The 17425-nt window shown below is 30.8% G+C and overlaps 1 protein-coding gene across 9 annotated transcripts in view; it reads left to right on the top strand.

Moving 5' to 3' along the window:
• SOX6 (SRY-box transcription factor 6) overlaps nt 1-17425 on the top strand; it is a 596148-nt gene that overhangs the window by 352831 nt on the left and 225892 nt on the right. For all 9 annotated transcript variants that reach the window (XM_033119777.1, XM_033119776.1, XM_033119779.1 and 6 more), the window contains one exon: nt 2170-2259. In XM_033119777.1, coding sequence (XP_032975668.1) covers nt 2170-2259 — 90 coding nt within the window. The remainder of the gene's footprint in view (nt 1-2169; nt 2260-17425) is intronic.

Here is a 17425-nt window from a genome sequence, read left to right on the forward strand (position 1 = left end):
TTTCTTCTACTGAAATTGAACTCATATAGCTAGATTAACTCAGCATTATGGTAAGGATTAATTTTCTAATAGGAATGTGAAATGCTTTGAAGTTATTAACCGTTTTATTAATGAGTAGCTCTTAAGTAAAGCTGTGTCCCCATTGTTTGATTTATGTTTGAAGTGTGTGTTCCTGTTGTCCATATAGTTCTATTTTTCTCCCATGAAGTTTCAGCATTCTTTTCCTGGAGCTCTGAACGGTTTCAGGCCTATTAATAGAAATGAGAGACATATTTTAGCTTGTTTTACATTTAGTGTATATCTAATCCTAGTTTATGAACTTGCTGTGAGTTTGTGATCATTCCTAGTAAGTTGTGCTTTTATCTCTGACCATTACAATATGCTCACAACTCAAATTTTAACCAAACAAGTTATGCGTTAAACATTTATAGCAGGGATGATTAGCAGTTTAGTACAATTTTATAGCATGTATAAAAGAGTAAAAAAAAGTAACAAAATTAGGTAGGATAGGTAGTTGAAGACGTTTTGTTGATTATTCTTGTGCATGATCTGATGCTATATCAATCTCTCTCAGAAACCCGATTTGAGAAAAAGTAATCTCTGAGAGGCAGGGCTTTGAAGTTTGGCATCATAACTCTCAAACTCAGTATCGTCTATTTTGTGGCTTTAGCAAAAAACAAAATATGTATAGACCTTGTTTCTGAATTTAAAATAAAAGTAGCAAGAGATCATTCTGGAAAGAATCCAATTTTAATCACAGTGGTAGATCACTTGTTGAAGCGTAAGGGGCAGGGACCTTTCACTTAACAGACTCAAGTTGACTTTTATTTAGAAAGAACTTTAGCTTTTCTGATAGCGAGCTACTATGGTTGTTCTTCATCAGCCTTTTCACGACACACTGATCTGGATTCCATCCATTCCTTGATTGATTGATCATGTCATGGACACATGTTAATTGTTTTCACCAATACTTTCTAACCATACAGTGGTCTTCTCATCTCTTATCCAGGGCTCCCTGTCTTTTTCTAAAGCTTATCTAGTTTCTAAAACCCTTTAGATCTGCCTTGACCTTACTGTCATTCTGAAAAAATTCAAGGAGGATTTAGAAGTTGTAGAAAAAAAGAAAAAGAAAGGTAAATGCTAAAGAGAAAGGTGCTGATATGGGAGAGGAAAGGCAGTTGGATTTTCAGTAACTATTTTAAATATAATTTTAAAAAGAAGTTATCAGAATTTTGACATTTGAAATGTTAAAGTTTAATGGGAGTATGCTTTGCACTAAGGATTTAGTATTTAAATCTGCATTCCCTTTTGGAAACATGGCCTGTTAAGATTTGAGGTTTAAAAGATACATGTAAATAGTTGTAAGCAGTAGCTCCAGTTGCAAATCCATCTGAATAAAGAGAAAAAAAATAACTCATTGAGAAAATTTTGCTAATTATTAGAATATTGTAAAGTTTAAATTTCTGTAACCTTTATGAATCTTTATAGAAATAAGTGTAATCACTCCCTATAATCTAGTATGATATTTAGAAATGCAATAGGGCAAATAGTGTTTAAATAAGTGTTTTCTTGAAAAGAATAGGCATCTCTTTTTATAGAAAAGTATTAGCAATATTCATTATCTTGACTTTATGTTCTTTGCATTTTGCTCTATTAACAGAAGTTGCTGTACGTTTATTTATTTTTTAAGGACAAATGATTCCAGGTTGATTGGTGTTTTCTCCCTTATAGAATTCTCATTCTTCCTTGAATAACACATGAATTTTGCTTGGATTTAAATAGTATTCATCTGGATTACAAGAAATATTATCTAAGCTTAAACCTGTAGGAAAGAACCCCTTTTTCTGTCATGTCAGTCCAAGAACTGATAAATGCTGACTGAATATTAATATAATTATAATTATAATACCAAGTTAAGATTATTGAGCATTATCTTTTTTCCTAGGATTTAATAATCTTGTGGTAAAAATAAATTTACCTTGTGGTATTTTATAATACAGTAATATAATTGTCTATATCCTGGGCTTAAAAAAACAACAAAAAATTGCTTTGATCATTTTTAAGTGAGAGAATTTCTACATAAACTGGCCTTCTGGATTTGAAATATATTTTAATACTCATAAAATATATATGTAATATTTTTAATACATACTTTTTTTATTTTAATAGATTCCTCCTGCATGGAAAAACTACTTTCAAAAGATTGGAAGGAAAAAATGGAAAGACTAAATACCAGTGAACTTCTTGGAGAAATTAAAGGTACAATATACAAAACACCAAACTTATCAATGTAGCAATGTTATGTTGTATAACAAAATATTTGCTGACTTTCTGTACCCTAATACTAAATTCTTACCTCTAATATTTGTTTACATGTGAGAGGGTAAATGTATAGTACGTCTCTGAACTTTTATTTTTTGTAATGTTTGCAGAATGAAATTTTTTGCCCTCTTTTTATTAATCTGTAAGCATATAACTTACAGAATGAAGTGCTTCATTAGTTTACTTAACAAAAAACTATGAAGATGAAAAAAATGTTATATCAAGGATGAAGAACAAATTAAAGATAATTTTAGTTTTCCTCTTGAAATCATAATAATAGCTTAATTTATGAATCCAAATCGTTGATTTGAATTTCTTCTGATCAAAAAGGGTTCACTGTAGCACCTATAAAAAAAGAGTTTATGGAATGTGCTGTGCATAATGGTTGATGAGTGTGTTCTGAGACCTGATGATCTTGTTCAAATCCTGGCTCTGTCACTTACTAGATGAGTGACTTTGGGCAAGTCACTGATCTTTTCTGTTTTGAATTCCTTGTATCTAAAATGGGGATAATAACAGTACCTACCACACAGGCTCATTAAGAGAATTAATACATGTCAGGCTTTTAGAGTAGCTCCTGGCACTTAAAGCTATCACGAGGGAAAGTTTTGGTTGTCGTTGTTATTAACATGCCTATAGAATCATAGGTTGATTAATCTTAAACAGATTTCACAGGATTTAAAATTTCAGGACCTATTATCCCGATGAGGATGAACATCCTTATTTTTGAAGGTATGTGATTGATGCTACTATTCTGAAACATGGCAAGAAGAGGACAATCCCAATACATTACAGAATTAAATCACCCTATCAGTCAAGAAGTTATACTTCTTGCTTAACTCTCTCTTGTTGATTCCTTTATGGAGATGAAGTATTACTAGTTTTTGGTATCATAAATAGAATGCATGGTCATTAATTCATTCTATCATTAATTAATTCTATCGCTTATAGACAATCATCACTCAGACTTATACTAACAATTTGGGGACTTAGTTACATTAGTTTTCTATATTTATCAAACAACTTCAGGTGAATTTTCCTATTGGTCATAGATAATATCTCCCTTAAGATGAACATTTGACAATAACTATCTTGTGAAAATGTTATTTTGAATGTTTTATTAAACAATTGCCTAATGTTCAGGCATGTTATGTTCAACTCAAATAAAGAGAAAAGGAAGTCATCTCTTTCTCAAGGAATAATTAATAACTCATTCCATTGAATACTACAGTATCAAAACCAAGTGGATATGATTTTGGATTTCACTGCTTCTGTTCTGTACTCATGAAGGCCATTTGCTATTTCCGAAGATAAAAAGAAGCTCTCAACTTATAACTGATGGGTAGAAAGAAAGTCATTAGTGGCATATTCTTTATCCAGCTGCAATAACATGGTGTGTGCTAGTTTGCACAGCATTCTGTGTTTTCTTCCCTTTCCAAAGTCATTGGTTTTATAACAGTGAGAACAGAAATGGTTTATGCAAAAGAAAGCTTCTGCCCACATGAATGACGGGGGTCTTGCTTTCTCTTAGTAATGCAGAACTAACATTTTATTATGTTACGATTCAGCATTAAGTTTTTAAGCATTGGGTTATCTTCTCTCCCCTGCCCCCACTTTCCATCTTACTTTACTTTTAATTCTAATTATGAATTTAAAATGTAAAAACTGTACTAGTTTCAGTCAAAATGCGTAAATCTGGAACATGAAACACATGCAAAATTAGGCCTTTCAAGTTCTTTAACTTTTTTTTTCCTGGATTCTGTATACGATATATGAACTGTCTTTTATGTGCTACTCTCAGCCTTATAGGCGTAGAAGGTAAGATTCTTATTACATTTTTCATTTTGACTCACTCTACATAATTATCTCTTCTGATATCCTAATATTTTGTCACCATACACATTATACAGAAAAATATTATGATAAATAATAAAAATGAAAAAAAAGTTGTATTTATAGTTTGATTCAACCACTGCTAAAACTCAGTGTATACTTTTAGTCTAGGTGAGATCAGGCTAGTTATTATCCACCTAAATTAGTTATAATTATTCTGAAATTTTAAAGCGATCTTAATACTATCTCCAAAAACTACCTACTATCATGGTTTATCAGTATTCAATATTACATCTCAGGCATTGCATATTTTTAAGACCTTTTGTTATTTTTCCCTCATTACAAAATTTATACATATTTATTATAAAAAATATAAAAAACACACAAAAAATAAAATTGTCTTTTAATTTTACCTATATTGTATATCCTTTCCATTTTAATTTATGCATATACATGTTATTTTTTTTCCTTAAAATTAGAATCATCCTTTTACTATTCTTTTGTAATCTATTTTTACCACTTAAAGATCTATAGTGAATTTCACTGTGATTAGGTCATCTTCTCAGATATTTTTATTTGCAGAAAATATTGCATAAAGTGAGGCTCTCATAATTAACTGAGTCTTTTATTCAGTGTTCCAGTTGCTTTTATTATTTGTCATTATAAAGAAAACCTTGAGCATGGATAACTTTTTAATACTTTTCAATATTAACTCGTGGCTATTTCCTTGGAATATATTCCTAAAAAGTGAAACTCCTGGGTCAAAGAATGTGTTCTTTCTTAAAAGGCTTTTGATTCATGTTGCCACATTGCCCTTCAGAAAGTGTATAGTGTTCTGTGCTCTCACTAGCAGTATCTGCAAGTATTCTCTTGCCCTCAATAACAAGTATTGTTAATTTAAAAGTTTCTATCCAGTTAGATAGGGGGAAATAGCATATTGTTGCTGATTTATTTTGAATTTCTTAGATTATTTTTGAGAATGAAGAGTTTTACAAAAATTTATTTATCTTAAAGATCTCTTACTTTCGGATTTGCCTGTTTATATTATGTGCCCATTTTTCCTTCAAAGGATTTGTCTAGTTCTTGTGGTTTTGTAAGACGCTTAATGTATGTTTTAATGGTATTAGCCTTTATCTATCATATGTTACATATTGTCATTTCCTTTACGTTATGGTTTTATTGTCAAATCTTTCCCTCCCTTTTTTAATGCCCTTTTTCTGTTGGTGGTTTGTTTAGAAAGACTTCTCCACTCTGAAATTAGACAATATTCTGCATATTTTCTTCCAATTTTTGACTGTATTTTTATACGTTTAATTCTTTAATTCCTCTTGAATGTATTTTGAGGTATAATTTCATCCAGAGGTATAACTTAATTTTTTGGTCAAGCCTTTAAACGAATATTTCTGTCATTTAGTAAATAATCCATCTTATCACTTCTGACTTGAAATAACATATTTTATGACATACTAATTGAATATTTGGAATCATTTCTCAGTTTTTGGTTCTATTCCCATTGATCTTTCTATCTAAACTTTTATTAGTTCTGTGCTATATTAATGACTAACTTTACAATATCTTTGAAAAGTGAGCATTACAAGACCACATTCATAAGTTTTCTTTAAGATGTTTGCGTACTTCTCTAAAGTTTATTTTAGATTTATAATTATAAATTGTTAATTGAAATTCCAAAGTGATATTTTAAAAGATTGTATTACCTTGTATATAAAATTATGGGGTAAATGAATATCTTTATAGTATTGAATCTTTCCATTCAAAATCATTTATTGAATTCTTTTACATCCCTCAAAAATTCTTTGTTTTTCAAATATGGATTCTGTGCATTTTCTTTGGTGCTTTCTTTATAATATTTAATATTTTTTGCTTGCTCTTATGAATGAGATATTCTTCATTCTGTCTTATTTTTGTTACTATATTTAGGGATGATAGTAAATTTTTCTGGTTTGTTTTATAACTCCCCTCTTTATCAAACTTATTAGCTCTGGTCATATTTCAGCTGATATGTTTTGTTTTATATATCCCTTTTCTTTTCACCTCTTCTTTTATTACACTGCCTACTATGTCAAGAATAATATTAAGTAATAGAGGAGATGGCAGGTATTTAGGGTAGTTTTTAATTTATAGAATTGTTTTTAATATTTCACTAGTATGTATTATGTTGACTATTGATTTAAGATATTCTTTATTAAAAAAATTCTAGTCGTAGTTTATTAGGAGTTAAGAAATTACATTTTATTTTATGGCATATCTTATTGGTTTTTGTTTTTCAAATTTATTAATGACATAAACCCTGATTAGTCATGGTGTAGTCTTGTTTTAATGTGCTGCATAATTTTATTTGCTCATATTACAGTTGTTATTTTTGCATCTGTAATCATAAATGAGATTAGTTTGTATTTTTCTTTATTTGTACTATCTTTGTTAATTTTTAGTACTAGCATTCATAGTTGAATTGAAAGCTTCTCCTTCTTTTCTAGGCTATGTTAAATGTTGAGTGCATAACATGCAAGTTAATTATTCTTTCAAATTTTGAAAGAGTATGCTCATAAAACATTTAGGCCTAGAGTTTTCTTTGGAAATTTTTTTCTTTTTTTTCCCCACATTTTTTTACTTCTCTTTAAGTCAGTTTTGCCAGAAAATAAATTTCCTAGAAAATTACATATTTCATTAAGATTTTCAAATATATTAGTTTTGATTTAAAATATAGTATCACTTATTTTGAGTTTTGCATTTATTTGCTGTTCTGTATTCCATTTTAAATTGTGCACATTTGTGTTCTCTCCCTTTTGTCCCTCTATTTTACTTGCCAGTGGTTTTTCTACTTATCTCTCCCCTCTCCACTCTCTGGTAAGGATCCACATTTTAGGTTTATTTGCTGCTTTTCAGTATGCCAATTACTTAATGTTGATTTTACCTTTATTATTTCTCCCTTGTTTTCCTTGTACTTTTGTTTGTTTTCTGATACCTTCTAACTTGCTAAATTGACTTCTTCAATTTAAACTTTCTGTATTTAATAACAAAGGCACTTTTGGTCATGAATATGTTTGTAGAAATAGCTTTATGCATCCCATAAATTTAAACTTTTAGAATTCTCATAATCATTATTTTCTATGTAGTCAATATTTATATTATATTCTAACTGATCTTATGTTTATATATCATTCTTAACTTTACATCTTCTTTTGGATTTAAGAGTGTAATTAAGTTGAAGAGAGAAAATATAGCCTCTATCACTACCATTAGAAAATTCTCTGTGATGGGTTAGGTACTAGAGGGAGAATTACAGTGTGGGCAGTAGAATTGATAAAAGCAGTATTGAAAATTGAATCTTTAATAAAATGAGCCTACTATTACCACGTGTTAAAAAACAATACGTTAATCATCTCCTTTTTAGATTTTACTTAAAAGAACAACACGGTGCTTTCAAATAAAAGTCTTATCTAAATGAAGTAAAGCAGGATTTTTGAAACCCCTCAATAGGAATTGGAATATTGCTAAAGTTTGAGGAACAATCATAGATTTTCAATGGGTCTGTATCTGAGTGTTGTCTAATATTTTTTAGAAAAAAATCCCATCCCTAACCCCTATCGTGTTTCCGTAGGTAGTCTCCTTTCCAGCATTAATTGAGTCTAGAGAGCTGGGAATGACATAAATTTAATAGCAGTAATCTCAAGGCAGTGTTCAAACCAGGTTAATATTATTACAAGAATTGCTAAGTAACTTTATTATTAAGAACTGAAATGAAATATAGCATAAAATGGTCAGTTACTTCTGAAGTATTGTGTTCTAATTGGGGTACCATATATTTAAGGGCTCTGTTGTCAAATTAGATTTTATCAAAAATAGCTAGAGTCCTGAAGCTGTAATAAGAATTGTAATTAAAGACCTAGGGAAGTTTGGCGTAATACATGTTACCTGGTTGAAGTTTTGTAGGATAGAAGAGGATAAGATTTGTTTTTTGTCATTTTAGGGAGTTAAGGTAATAGGGAAATTTTTCTCAATATACAAAAGAACTTAGAAATAGTTAATGTCTATCTGATATTGATATAGTTGAATTACATGAAGAGACAGTGCCTCAAATAGAGTAAGTTCCAATCAATATTTGTTGAATGAATGGATACACTGATAAAATAACACCAGTGGAAATTTGATTGTGGAAAATTTTAATCAGGGATGTTGTAGAGGGTATTTGTACTCTGGTGGGACCTGATTTCATGACTTATCCTAAGTTTCTTTCAAAATTAATAATAGAGTTTATTATATTTTCTTAATTATAAGACTGATCTTCAAAATAATATCTATTTCCTGTCAATGAGTAATATAGCAAGCACTTTTTAAAGATGTTTTATTGTTTACAAAGGAAACAAAGTACTAAAATATCTATATTATTTTATTTGATCCTTATAACAACCCAGTTAGGAAAATGTTATATTAATTTTACACATGGGTAAAAGGAGACTGAGAGAAATTAACTGGCATGTTTGGTTCACTTAGAAAGTTGTGGAGGTAGGATTTGAATCCTGGTCTCTAAAGCCTCTGTTAATACAATACAGAGCAGTTTTCAAATTCTTCAGTCTTACAATTCTGAAGCGGGGACTAGGGGATGGCAGGCTCTGGGCTGTTCCTTCCACCCATTACACACAAACAACCAAAATAGTTCCACTTTTACCCTTTTCTATATAAGTGAGGCAGTATAGCAAAGCAGGAGTGGGTATAGGTAATGCAGTTTCTCTCTATAATAGTATTTATCTTGATCTGTATGTGAATGGGGGGGCGGGGTAGAGAATCATATGGTAGAAAGATACAAGGTCAAACCGAAGTGCTGGTAGGATCCATAACCCATTTGTTTACTTGAGTCGTACCAAAGGAGTGAGAATGCCAGGATCGTTATGATTATGGAATATTTCTAAATCCAATGGTGGCATATAAATGGTGTATAGAGCGTTAAGACTCATCCTGCGTCTCCATGGATGGGTCCAGCCTTCTGTGGTTTATAGAAGAGAATCTTAGCCAGCCTCCCTTTTTTGCACACATGCCCCCAATGCTGTGGCTGGCATCTCCTCCTCCGTGTGAAGGCGCCTCCCTGGGCAGTGTGCCAGAGAAACAGTAATGGTGGTTGTTTGAGTTTGCACAAACTGTTTGTGCTCGTGTTTGTCAAACACACAGATGACAAGAAAGACAAAAAAAATAATTATGTGATATGAACCAAATAAGGAAAATAGTGTTTTCCTTCCTTGGTCATTTATGATTAATCCTTTCAATATTTACATTTAGTGATTAAGGTAGATGTGCTGTAGGTATATTTTCCTGCAGCCTAGAAAAACAACAGTCTGATGGGGAAAAAGTGATTACACAAATGCTTTTAAATGGAAAATTGTACAAATGATTCCCAATGTTTTTCAAAGCCATCTTTGAAACACAATTCCTTACTATATTTATTCACTTAATATATCTGAGAGTTTTGTTTAGAGCCTAAATGTTTGTCATACTTTACTATTAAAGACTTTAAGGGTCACTATCCCTGATACTACATTAGTGTTGTTACTAAGAGATGCAAAATTAGGAACTGTGTTGCATTAAACAATACAAACATATTACAGTTGTGCTTGGCACAAATACTGAATCAAAAATGTGAACTTATTATAATATTGCTACTGTGTCACTGAGAGCCTGGGTTCGTGTTTAGTTTTGATTGCAAATGTAAATCTTTGGATGAGAGCACAGGACACAAAAGTCATCGTTTTTTTCAGGGCATGTTAGACCTTTGAAGATCAAATAGTACAGGTTATTCTTGAAGTAAGTTAAGCAGTGCTGTTGTCACCAAAGGGTCAGAATGAATGTAACATCATTCCCATATAATCAGTGTTCCGTGTCACAAGTTACTATCTTAAATGCCAATTCTCTCTCCTAGTTTATTCACTTTTATGGTAAGGGCCTTAAACTGTTTAAATACTCTGACTGCTTAATCCATACATTGCCCTATCTATAGAATACTTTGTTTTTTAGCAATAGTAAATCATAATTCTGGTATTTTATATTGGAGGCAATCACAGAAGGACTAGAGTGATTTTCCAAGAGCTATGACTGTACACTTTACATATTCATTTATAAATGAGTTTTTCATGAATTTCCATTTAAAAATTTACAGCAATTTGTTCATCTGAGAGAACTTTAAAAAAATCTGGAAATGTTTAGAAGCAAATCATCTGCCACTTTTCAACTCCAATAAAATCAGCAGCGTTCACATACCTAGTGATTCTTTCTGTCTCATTAGGAAAATGAAACAGTAATCTATCAATGTTTAGATTTCATGTGTTTTGAAATTTTAAATTGTTATTTCTAAGACAAATGCTGTATTGCTGTAGACCAGCTTGTGAAAGAGAATGGGAGTACATATATTATTTTTTTACTTTACTGTTTGTATGAAATAATGTAGTACAGTGCCACTATTTTTCTGTATAAATCTGTGTAATTGTAGAAATTCAGAGTAATACCTAGAATCATAGAATCTCAAAAAAATTAGAACTGATGGAGCTTTGCATATTTTGTAATACAACTTCTTATATCCTGTATAGGGACTCCACTGCTCAGAAAAGTTACTGCTGCTCCAAATCACATAATAAATTACTAAGGTAGAAACAGTATTCCTCCCAAATAGGACGTTCAGCCCATTTCATACAGTCTTTTGGTCATCTCGTAATCAATAGTGAGTAATTATTGCAAAACCCATGAACTGTTTTTGCTAACAATAAATGCACACTGCAACCAGTTTTATAAGTATATATGCATTATAACACAGCAACACCCATAGTTTTTTTTCATTATACCACTTTGCATGAATGTAGACATTTCAAAGCTCTCCTTGGTACTCTCCATTATAAACATCTTTTACTTCTTTTGAAGTCTGTATGATATACATACAAGCAATTAACCCCCCCCCCCAACTTGGGTTGGAGACACAAGGTCTTCTTAATTAAAATTCAAACAAAAGCTACCAGCAAAAATTACTAGTATATGATTAAGGTCTAAAGTATTATGATACATTTAAATCACTGTTAACTGTTGGGATTAAAAGAAATCGATATGTTGGGGAAAAGATCAGTTGGATTTAATTAGTGAAATCAATGTTTATGTAAAAGGAAATACTGACTTTTAATAACAGGTTCTGGTTATAAATATAGTGCTGGCTAAAATTGTTCTTTGTTATTATTACGTTGACTACATAATCATATTTTAAAGTCGTTGAATAAGAATCTGAAACTTCTTTCTTAATAGTTAATTATTATAATTAAAACCATAAAACTTGACTTTAAAATCAATAATTTCAATTATAAAATGTTCTTAAATGTAAAAATAGTCATGAGTTTTGAAATATTCCTATTGATTCCATTTTAAAAAGGCTAATTTTAGCAATAGTTACAACTTAGAGTGGGAAAAGAGGTAAAATTGGTTAGAAGTAAAAACGATCCAAAGTATTCTTACACAATTGTGATTACATTAAATATGTATTAGTCTATTTGGTGACATATCGAAATAAAAGAGAATACATCTTGATATAATTCAAAAACAAGACATTTCACTTTTTTCTTGCTGATTGCTATAATGAAAATAAACATTATAACCAGCATGGAGAAAAAAAAAACTATTACTAATTGCAGCCTAGATTTTAAGTAAAATGAAGGTCATTAGCAATTTCCTGGAAGCCATTCAGGTTGCTTACCAGGAAATGGTAGCTAGCAGGACATCTGTAATCCTCCTGTGTGGAATTAGTGAAAATATACTGGGGCTTTAATGATGTGTTTTAGATTTAGGCTGATGGTGGAACCTTTCTCTATTAAAGTAGCTTGTATTCTTTGAATACAAATGATTTTTATTTCAGTATTAGTGTACAAACTCAGAATTGAAAATAGCCTTTAACATCCGTTCGTTCATCCATCCATCCATTAATACATGCCTTTACATTGGAATATGATTCAGTGGAATAAAAGAAAACAGCAGAAGAATGGAATTCTGGGAGTGAAATGTGTTTGGGAAAATTGAAAAATTTCTCCAATAACTTGGAATGCTGATTTCACAATGTTTTAGGTAGTGAATTTAGTCTCATTTTTAATGGCATCTTATTTCAATAAAGAGATAGCAAAGATGAGTGTTAAGTGGAAGTACCTCACAGGACATAAACTTAAGTCTGACTTACGCTACATTATATTGGTAGAAATGGGACCACTGATTTGGAAACTTTTAACATAGCTTCTCCTTATTACATGAATTATTGGTTGGCTTAATGAGGGTAACATCTCTGGAACTATTAAGAGTGACAGAGTAAAACTGAGGAAAGTATATGTACGAGTATGCTCCAACTTGTGTAGTAAATTATACATATATATATATAACTATATATAAAATACAGAAATATAAAATTACTGGAAGGATATTTAATAAACTATTAACAGAGGTTGACTATGCAGTGGGAAATGAAATGTATGGTACAGGAGCAGATTTTTTAAATTTGTACTTTATAGTTTGTATTGTAGTTTTTTCAAGACTGTGTATTCATTGCTTTTTCTTTCTTTCTTTTTTTAAATTGGGGTGACAATTGTTAGTAAAATTATGTAGATTTCAGGTGTACAATTCTGTATTACATCATTTATAAATCCAATTGTGTGTTCACCACTGCATTGCTTTTTCAGTAAAAAAAAGACTAGTTAAGAATAAGACTGAAAATAAACCTTCAATAAAAATTAAATAGATTAGTTTCCTTATTTGTACAAAAGAAAATGGATGATACTGCTTACTTAGCTTCTGAGTTTTTGAGCAGATTACAAAGGAAATAGGTAGTGTTTGGGGTGATGTGGGGTGGGAGGGAATCAATAAATACCGTGTGGTAGGCAACAACACTTGTAAACATTTGGCATAGTTTAGTATTTAAAACAGTAAATATTTATGGGTAGAATAATGAACGACATCCACTTCTCGAACTTTTGTCTTAGGCCTCTTAAAATGTATAGAGGACACTAAATATCTTTTGTTGATGTGACATATGTCTATTAATACTTATTGTGTTAGAAATTAAACCTGATAAATTAAAAATACATATTCACTTAAAAGTTATAATATTAAACCCACTACATATTAACATAAAAACTCATTTTTATGAAAAATAACTATATTTTCTAAAATAAAAACAGTGAGAAGAGTAGCATTGTTTTATATTTTTGCAAATGTCATTAATGTGTGGTTTATCATAGAAGAAAACTGTACTCTCTCATATGTGCTTCTGTATTCAGTCTGTTGTGTTATATTTTGATTGAAATATATGAAGAAAACCTGGCCTAATATTGAAATGAAAGTTTAAAGGGGAGATATATCATATAGCCTTGTCATGTAATTATAAATATTCTTCTTTGACACTACACTAAATTGCACAAGTGGTAGTTTCTTAGAGGTTAGGTTCTGAAACCACATCAATGAACTTTTATTAGTTTTACATTAAATCCATTGGTCCAATTTGTATTTTGAGTGAATGTTTTACTCCATGTAGGATTTTGCAACCTTACCCATTGGTCTTTTAGATTACATTGCTTCACTGAATTATGCAGATCTTATGTTGACTCGTTTCATTATAAGTATTGAAAAATTACATTCATTACAAATACCACCAGTCTTATCAGAAAAATCTTTTACGTTTTTCAAAAATGTCATGCTCATGACAGCAGATAAAAGTTTTCCAAAATTCGAATTTTCCCTTGAAAGTTAAATTATATTATTTTAACCACTACTATCAGTTGTTTTTCTTGAAATGACAGGCTCACTTGCCAATACTGAAGTATGAATAATGATATTTTGTCCCTTAGTTGTTCTTTCAAACAAAATTTTAGCTCACAACTCAATAGCAGAAGTCATTTTCCTTGAAATAACTCTTACACTTAGGTATAATAGCAGCAAGTACTTCCCATTTCATTATACAGCATATTAAAAATATGTGTACTTAAAAGTAACTAATAAAATTAATTATTTTTTATTGTTGTATCAAAGAAATTCTTAATTGAGACTAAATTTTTTGTTTGCTCATTTACTACAAATGTGTGGCGGTGAAGAATACAGTGATTGTAACTAAAGTGCCTTTTGTTCATGCTAGGAGACCAGCAGTTTTAACCCACCATATTTGCATCAGTGCAAATGTTAACACTGTAACATACAACTAATGTCTTAGTATTATTATGAAAACTGTCTTGACCTCAGGAATACCTTGAAGAGTTCTCTGGGACTCCTAGGGGCCCATGAACCACACTTGGAGAACCACTGAACTAGAACCTTAAAATAGACTACTACATAATTATAATAAATTAACTCGTTGGTAATGACTACAAAGCAAATTCGTCACATTTAAGAATTCAAAGATTCTATGAAGACTCTGAATGAAGTTACTGACTTAAAAAAGTTACTTGCTTTCTTCCCTGGAACTGGAATTGTGGCATAATAAACAAGGGGTGGTCAGATATGGTCAGATATGGGTTTGAACCATAGTATAAACTGAGCAATTTATTTAACTGATTTTACTTTCAGTTTTCTAAGCTGTAAAGTGGGAAAAATACATGCATTTCAGGATTATTGTCAGTGATTTTAGTAAAGTGACTGACAAAATAGGTCCTCAGTAAATACTGGTCTGCCAGTAGGAATAGGAACAAGAACATTTGGTTATATGCCACTCATAGGGACCTTGAACAATTCATTGCCTCTTACTGAACAAATTATTTCATAGAAAATGATTAGATATGTATAAAATTGAGTGGAATCTAGCAGTTTAAGAAATCAGTATTATTGCCCATGTTTAACCAAAAATGATATTCAAGTTTTTGATGATTAGCTTACATTTTTCAGGTAAGCTAGGCTTGGTGAATCCTAGCCTAGTCAGTTTCATTCCCATCTTACTATTGCACATAGTTTAGCTATCACATGCCTCTTAAGCCCTTGTAGTTTTATTAAATCACCTTATTTAAGTACAAGTCAAAATTCTCTTACACAAAACTTTAAGAGATTTTCTGTATAATTTTGGTTGTGGCATTTTATTACAAGTATAGTGGTAGATAAAATTTAGAGATCTTGCTGTTAAAATGGGATTCCCACATGGAACATTTCTGGACATACTGTTGCTATGAATTGCTTTTTTGGTGTCACATTTATGATATATGAGAATTTCATGCATATGCATTTATTATTTTATAATTAAATGTTAAACATAAGATTGAGTAAATTTAAAATAGGATGAAAATACTTAAAAATTTTATGTACCATTATTATTAATTTGCTCTATTTCACTTTAGTCTTTTTTGTTTGAATAAAGTATATAGTTTAAAAATATACATTTGTGATAATATTTCTATACAGTTGATTCTTGGAAGAAAACATGTGTGGGATAGTAATTAATCCCAATGATGTTTTTAGGCCCAGGAATGTTCTGTGCTTAGCACATTAGGCCAGGGTATGCCCTGGGTATTTCATTACTATATAGTCATCTCTTGACCAAATTCTCATGGGCGTGTATGTCACATTAAGAACTGGCCCATAGTACCAGACCTCCCACACGCTTACTATTTAGGTCATTTGTCTAAATTAAAAAAAAAAAAAAATTGTAAGGCTAACCACTTAATAAAATGTGTGTATTTTCATCCAAATGGTGTTTTTAGGAATAAGACTCTTGAAATAGGCATAAATTGTACATTATTCTCTACATTTTAAAATGTGTTGCTACTGTTGGTAATTACTACTGAGTGCACTGAGGAAATTTGATGCAATTATTCCGTTTATTTGTGATTCCTCTTCAATCCAAATGTCTGCATTAAACTATTGAAAAAGAAAGCTACAGAGAATTTAGGTCATTTAAAAAACGCACACTTTTTTAAAACTATGCTTATAAACTTGTATTGCATTAACCAAAATAAAATTAGAATGAACCCAACACTGTAAAGGATACAGTTCAAAAGTTTAGGTACTTTTGCATAAAATTACCTTTTAAATGTAACTTTAATGAGGCTGGGCCAATTGCAAGGCTACAGTCTTAACAGAAGTCAGTGAAAGATGTGTATCACTGAGCTCAAAATTTAGCTTGTTGAAGTTGAGACAGATTGTTTTTCCTCAAGCCTCTTTTCAATAATTAGGAGTTGATTACACTCAGAAATGGACTGAATAGACACCAGTTGGTAGCTCTTAGAAAGTCTGTACAAATGGTAGAAGCCACAAAGGAAAGGTCTGAATCTGTCTCTTCCATGAGTGCCTAGCATTTTTTAAAGCTCAGAATTTGGGTACTGAAAAAGATCTCTAATGCTGAAAAGGTCTGAAAATAAGAGTGCAAGAGGGGTACAGCTTTTGTAGGCCCACATTTTATTTTCTCCTTTGATCATAAGCTAGAAAGAAAAGTACACGTTTCACAGAAATGATTCAATATCATTAAAATGGTTTGGTCAGGGAATAGAATAAGGCAGACAAAACTGGCATTAACGGAAGGAGGAACTCCATGTCCATTTTGTTTGGTAGACATCATCTGGTGTTCCCTTTCAAGTTAATATGCAACTGTTTGTCATATGTGTTTTAATAATCTTCTTAAATATCTCTTTAGGGGTATGGAAGAGATGAGATTTAAAATGAGATCTATTCCATGGCTTTAAAAATATGTTTCTTCATATAATAGCAACGAGAGACTTGTGTTCTTATGCTTAACGCAAAGAGTTACATTCCTATTAACATTTGTTTAACTAGGCTTCTATCACAACAGGTGCACAATTATTTTTATGAGTAAAATATTATCAGCCTTCAAAATTAGCCAGGGCAAAATGCAAGTTGTCTGATTAAATAATCAGAGATGATACTTAAAATACATTTGATTTCCACAGGAATTTTAAAATGCAAAGTCCTAGTCTCTTATTCTGATGTGTTGAGAGGTGCAATTGTTTGTAACATGTAAGTAGTAGCTTATATTGTAACTAGTTTGATATAGTTCACATACTTCAATCGACATTATGAGACAAACTACTAAAAATATAATAATAGCTTATCACTTCTAGTCTAACATTTTAATCTACCAATGAAGTAGTATTATGTTTCACAGTAAATCAGTTAAAAAAAAAAAAGTGACCCTATTTTTTTTGAAGACTATTCTAAATTCATTCCAAAGGCATATCAGTTTAGAAAGTTAAAATCCAGTGTGTTCTTATTTAAGTTTAATTCATGAAGGGTGAAAAAAAAAAAGAATATAAAC

The sequence above is a fragment of the Rhinolophus ferrumequinum genome, chromosome 11 (genome assembly GCF_004115265.2).
Source record: "Rhinolophus ferrumequinum isolate MPI-CBG mRhiFer1 chromosome 11, mRhiFer1_v1.p, whole genome shotgun sequence".
In the NCBI taxonomy this organism is placed as follows: domain Eukaryota; kingdom Metazoa; phylum Chordata; class Mammalia; order Chiroptera; family Rhinolophidae; genus Rhinolophus; species Rhinolophus ferrumequinum.